The sequence below is a fragment of the Sorex araneus genome, assembly GCF_027595985.1.
Source record: "Sorex araneus isolate mSorAra2 chromosome X unlocalized genomic scaffold, mSorAra2.pri SUPER_X_unloc_4, whole genome shotgun sequence".
In the NCBI taxonomy this organism is placed as follows: Eukaryota; Metazoa; Chordata; class Mammalia; order Eulipotyphla; family Soricidae; genus Sorex; species Sorex araneus.
Genome location: NW_026570964.1, coordinates 192266 through 198168, shown reverse-complemented (window position 1 = coordinate 198168; position 5903 = coordinate 192266). Strand labels below are relative to the sequence as shown.

Here is a 5903-nt window from a genome sequence, read left to right as displayed (position 1 = left end):
GTGCAATTGAAATCTGAAATGTCACTTGCAGACAGAAGCAGAGAGAGAGAGAGAGAGACAGAGAGACAGAGAGACAGAGAGAAACAGAGAGAGAGCAATAGACAGAGACACAGAGAGACAGAATCAGACAGAGAGACAGAGAGATAGAGAGAAACAGAGACAGAGAGAGACAGAAAAACAGAGACAAAGAGAGAGACAGAGAGACAAAGAGACAGAGAGAAACAGAGACAGAGAGAAACAGACAGAGGGAGAGCAATAGACAGAGACACAGAGAGACAGAATCAGACAGAGAGACAGAGATAGAAACAGAGACAGAGAGAGACAGAAAAACAGAGACAAAGAGAGAGACAGAGAGACAAAGAGACAGAGAGAAAGAGAGACAGAGAGAAACAGACAGAGGGAGAGCAATAGACAGAGACACAGAGAGACAGAATCAGACAGAGAGACAGAGAGATAGAGAAACAGAGACAGAGAGAGACAGAAAAACAGAGACAAAGAGAGAGACAGAGAGACAAAGAGACAGAGAGAAAGAGAGACAGAGAGAAACAGACAGAGAGAGCAATAGACAGAGACACAGAGAGACAGAATCAGACAGAGAGACAGAGAGATAGAGAAACAGAGACAGAGAGAGACAGAAAAACAAAGAGAGACAGAGAGACAAAGAGACAGAGAGAAAGAGAGACAGAGAGAAACAGAGAGAGCAATAGACAGAGACACAGAGAGACAGAATCAGACAGAGAGACAGAGAGATAGAGAAACAGAGACAGAGAGAGACAGAAAAACAAAGAGAGACAGAGAGACAAAGAGACAGAGAGAAAGAGAGACAGAGAGAAACAGAGAGAGCAATAGACAGAGACACAGAGAGACAGAATCAGACAGAATCAGACAGAGAGATAGAGAGAAACAGAGACAGAGAGAGACAGAAAAACAGAGACAAAGAGAGAGAGACAGAGAGACAAAGAGACAGAGAGAAAGAGAGACAGAGAAATAGACAGAGAGAGAGAAATAGATAGAGACACAGAGAGACAGAATCAGACAGAGAGACAGAGAGAAACAGAGACAGAGAGAGAGACAGAAAAAACAGAGAGACAGAGAGACACAAACAGAGACAGAGACACAGAGACAGAGAGATACATAGATAGAGACAGAAACAGAGAGAGACACAGAGACAAAGAGAAACAGAGAGACACGGAGAGACACACAGACAGACACAGAGAGAAACAGAGAGAGATCGAGAGAGACAGAGATACAGGCAGAGAGAGAGAGAAGAAAGAGAGAGAGAAATAAAGAGTAAAATTGCCCGCCACGGAGGCAGCCTGGGGCCGTGTGTGAGGGGCTCGGGCTGGACTCAGGAGGGAAACTGAGGTCCCGGTGGTGGGACGGGTGTGGAACACGGGACGACGGAAACCCAATCAAGCACACCTCTGTGTGTATCTCGCTTCAATTTTTTTTTTAAAGTCAGTTGCAGAAAGAAACAGAAAAATGAAAAAAAAATAAAAACCCCAAAGCCAACAAGCCTCCAATTCTCAACATCTGCCAGTCGCTGTTTCTCAGGCAGTTAAAAAATAAAAAAAATAAAATAAAATGACAGAAACCGAAGGTGTCTGAAGGGAAAAATACTGAGTTCTCTGACATGGTTTCAACCTCAGCAGGCTGGCACTGCTTGTAGCCAAACTCTCCCAGGCTCTGCCCCCCGGCCTGTTTACCAGGAAAAAAGACCTTAGGGGCAGGAAAAAAAAAAAAAAAAGAAAACCAACGCAAAACAAAACCCAAAACCCCCCCAACGAACAAAACCCCCACCCCCACAACAAGAAATAATAATTTTATTTTTATTTTTATTTTTATTTTTTTTGCTTTTAGGGTCCCACCCGGCGATGCTCAGGGCTGACTCCCGGCTCTGCACTCAGGAATGAGTCCTGGCGGTGCTCGGGGGGACCCTATGGGATGCCGAGGATCGAACCCGGGTCAACCACGTGCCAGGCCGATGCCCTACCCGCTGGGCTCTCGCTCCGGCCCCCAGATCCTAATTCTTTAGAAGCCCACACGCCCAAACCAGCCGGAACAAAACTCCAAGTCCGCCCTGCCTCCTCAGAACAGCCCTTCAGGCTTCCTGCTGCATTTTCCGCCCCTCACCGGGTCCCTCCCTCCTCCCTCCCCTTCTAGGAGTGCTCCCTGAGCACTCAGCCCGCCCGGAGTAAGCTCTGAGCACTGTTGGCTGAGCCCGAGCCCTAAGCTCTCCCATTGCCGCCATCCCGAAAAGTAGTTAGAGGCAGGTCCGTGACAAGTAGGTGCCCGCGACTAAGGTCCTGAATCCGGTCAGACGCTCCTCCCTCCCCCCTCCCTCACCGAGATTCACTGCAAACCCCCCACCCCCCCCGCCCCGAGCACTGCTGGGGTCCCCGAAGAAGCCCGAGACAGACAGACAGACAGACAGACAGACAGACAGACAGACAGACAGACAGGCAGGCAATGCCCCATCCATCCCCCGCGGAACCGCTCCGGTTTCCAATCCTGCGTCTCTGCCTGTCGGAAGCAGCGTCCAGGGTCCTGGGGCACACGCAGCAGGTGCTGGGCAGCCAAACTCTTCCAGGCTCTGCCTGTGTCCGTCTGTCCCGTGGGCGCCCGTCTTGCCCGGGGGTGGACGGGGAGGAGACGGCAGGCGAGGGAGGCGGGTGGGAGGGGTCCGGGTGGGCGGCCCCCCCCGGGCTCTGCGGAGCTCAGACGGTCTCGGGGGCTGCACGGGAGGAGAGGAGGACGCGGAAGGTGAGATGCGGAGGCGGTGACCCCCCGACATGCAACTGTGCTTCAGTCCCCCCTGGGGGTTTTGGCAAACCACAGGTGTTCAGGGCTGACTCCCGGCTCTGTGCTCAGGACTGACTCCCTGCTCTGTGCTCAGGACTGACTCCAGGCTCTGTGCTCAGGGCTGACTCCCTGCTCTGTGCTCAGGACTGACTCCTGGCTGTGTGCTCACGGTTGACTCCTGGCTCTGTGCTCAAGGCTGACTCCCGGCTCTGTGCTCACAGCTGACTCCTGGCTCTGTGCTCACAGCTGACTCCTGGCTCTGTGCTCAGGGCTGACTCCTGGCTCTGTGCTCAGGGCTGACTCCTGGCTCTGTGCTCACGGCTGACTTCTGGCTCTGTGCTCACGGCTGACTCCTGGCTGTGTGCTCAGAGCTGACTCCTGGCTGTGTGCTCAGAGCTGACTCCTGGCTGTGTGCTCACGGTTGACTCCTGGCTCTGTGCTCAAGGCTGACTCCTGGCTCTGTGCTCACAGCTGACTCCCGGCTCTGTGCTCACAGCTGACTCCTGGCTCTGTGCTCACAGCTGACTCCTGGCTCTGTGCTCAGGGCTGACTCCTGGCTCTGTGTTCAGGGCTGACTCCCAGCTCTGTGCTCAGGACTCACTCTGGGCTCTGTGCTCAGGGCTGATTCCTGGCTCTGTGCTCAGGGCTCACTTCTTGCTCTGTGCTCAGGCCTCACTCCTGGTTGAGTGCTCAGGGCTCTCTCCTAGCTCTGTGCTCAGGGCACATTACTCTCTCTGTCTCTCTGTGTCTGTCTCTTTCTCTCTCTCTCTGTCTCTCTGTCTCTTTCTCTCTGTCTCTGTCTCTCTCTGTCTCTCTCTTTCTCTCTCTCTGTCTCTCTCCCCCACTTTCTCTCTCTCTGTCTCTTTCTCTCTCTCTGTCTCTCTCTGTCTCTCCCCCACTTTCTCTCTCTCTGTCTCTTTCTCTCTCTCTGTCTCTCTCTGTCTCTCTGTCTCTCCCCCACTTTCTCTCTCTCTGTCTCTTTCTCTCTGTCTCTCTCTGTCTCTGTTTCTCTCTGTCTCTCTCTCTTTTTCTCTCTGCTATCTCTGTCTCTGTCTCTCTCTCTCTCCTTCCCTTCAAAACCCCCAAATAAAAACCATTACTTCCCTGCCCGTCTCCTCCTGAAATTCCTTCCTTCGAGGCGAGACAAGAACCCTGTGACCCTGGGTCCCGGGGAGGCAGAGGCGGATGGGGAGAAAGTGACCGTCTCTCTCGCTCTCTCCTCCCCACCTCACATGAGACCCCCCCTGCCGTGGGGCCCGCTGACATCACTTCCTACTGGGTGTACAAGCTCCAGGCAGGTGGGGACAACTGCAGGGCTCTACGCCCTTCTGGAGATTCCCCCACCCCAGCCCCAGAAGACACCCAAGTCAGCGACAGCCAAGACAGAACCACCCACGGGTGGGGGGGGGGTGCTGTGAGCAAAGGTCTTTGCTCTTTGGTTCAGGACCACCCGCCGTCTGCAGGGGTCCGTGTGCAAACAGGCACCCTGTGCTCTCCACTGGCAGGACTCAGTGCTAGACTGACGGAGCACTCAAGGGGGGCTAGAAAATGAGAAATTTACACAGAGGGTGTAGATTCGGGGGCCAGAGAGAGACAGAGACAGGGAGAGAGACAGAGAGGAAGAGAGAGAGGGAGAGAGAGACACAGTAAGAGGGAGAAAGGGAGAGAGAGGGAGGGAAAGAGAGACAGGGAGGGAGAGAGAGAGAAAGAGGAAGAGAGAGGGAGGAAGGAAGAGAGACAGGAGAGGGAGAGAGGGAGGAAGAGAGGGAGAGAGAGAGTGAGGGAGGAAGAGAGAGAGGAGAGAGAGAAATAGGTAGAGAGGGAGAGAGACACAGAAAGAGGTAGAAAGAGGGAAGGAGAGAGAGGGAGGAAGAAAGAGACAGAAGAGAGGGAGGAAGGGAGGAAGAGAAGAGGAGAGAGGAAAAGGGAGAGAGAGAGGGAGAGAGACAAGAGAAGGAGGGAGAAAGGAGAGAGAGGGAGAGAGACAGAAAGAGGGAGACAGAGAGAGGAAGGAAGATAGAAGAGAGGGAGAGAAGGAGGAAGGGACGGAGGAAGAGAGTCAGAGAGAGAGAAACAGGAAGAGAGAGACAAAAAGAGAGATGGAGAGAGGGAGGAAGAGCGAGACAGAGAGGGAGAGAGAGAAAGGGAAGGAGGGAGGGAGAGAGAGGGAGGAAGGGAGAGAGAAAGGGAAGGAAGAAGAGAGTGAGACAGAGAGAGACAGAGAGGGAGAGAGGGAGGGAGAGGGAAGGAGGGAGGGAGAGAGAGGGAGGGAGAGAAACAGAAAGAAGGAGACAGAGAGAGGAAGGGAGATAGAAGAGAGGGAGAGAAGGAGGAAAGGAGGGAGGAAGAGAGAGTCGGAGAGAGAGAAACAGGAAGAGAGACAGAAAGAGAGAGATGGAGAGAGGGAGGAAGAGCGAGACAGAGAGGGAGAGAGAGAGAGGGAAGGAGGAAGAGAGTGAGACAGAGACAGGGAGAGAGAGACAGAGAGGGAGAGAGAGGGAAGAAGGGAGAGAGAGGAAGGGGGAGAGAGACAGAAGAGAGAGAGAGAGGGAGGAAGGGAGGGAGATAGAGAGGGAAAGAGAGGAAGAGAGAGACAGGGAGGGAGAGAAAGAGGGAGAGAGGGACAGAGAAAGGAAGGGAGAGAGAGGGAGGAAGAGAGAGGGAGAGAGAAAGTAGGGGGGTGGGAGGTGCCCTTTCCATGTCTGTGTCTCACCCGACACCCGGCCCCCGGAACCAATAAAACTTTATCGACAGCCTCAGGCAGCCGGTGTGAAGCCTGCCCCTGCCCTGTGCATGGACAATCATTCTCCCTCGCCTGACAGGAAAACACTTCCCAGCTGGGCGGTCAGGCCTGGCCTGGCCCCTTCCTCCGGCCGCCGGGACACGGCCCTGCCCAGCGTGTGTCTGCCGTGGGCTGAGAACCAACAGCCGCCTCCGCCCCACGGGGAAGCATGTTCAGGCGTGGCCGCCGGAGGCAGGACTCGACCCTGAGCCCCGCTGGGCCTGGGCCCCTCCACCAACCCACGGGAGGCCTCCTGCTGACTCGGCTGGCGGCTGGCGGGCACACCCAGGAGGACCCCCACGAACACGCCAACACGCCC

The 5903-nt window shown here is 54.6% G+C and overlaps 1 protein-coding gene across 2 annotated transcripts in view; it reads right to left on the bottom strand.

The window, feature by feature from the left end:
- Nucleotides 1-2430: 2430 nt before the first annotated feature.
- The window catches only part of XG (Xg glycoprotein (Xg blood group)), a 35386-nt gene continuing 31913 nt past the window's right edge, over nt 2431-5903 (bottom strand). For both annotated transcript variants that reach the window (XM_055123624.1, XM_055123625.1), the window contains one exon: nt 2431-2734. In XM_055123624.1, coding sequence (XP_054979599.1) covers nt 2718-2734 — 17 coding nt within the window. In that variant the 3' untranslated portion in view covers nt 2431-2717. The remainder of the gene's footprint in view (nt 2735-5903) is intronic.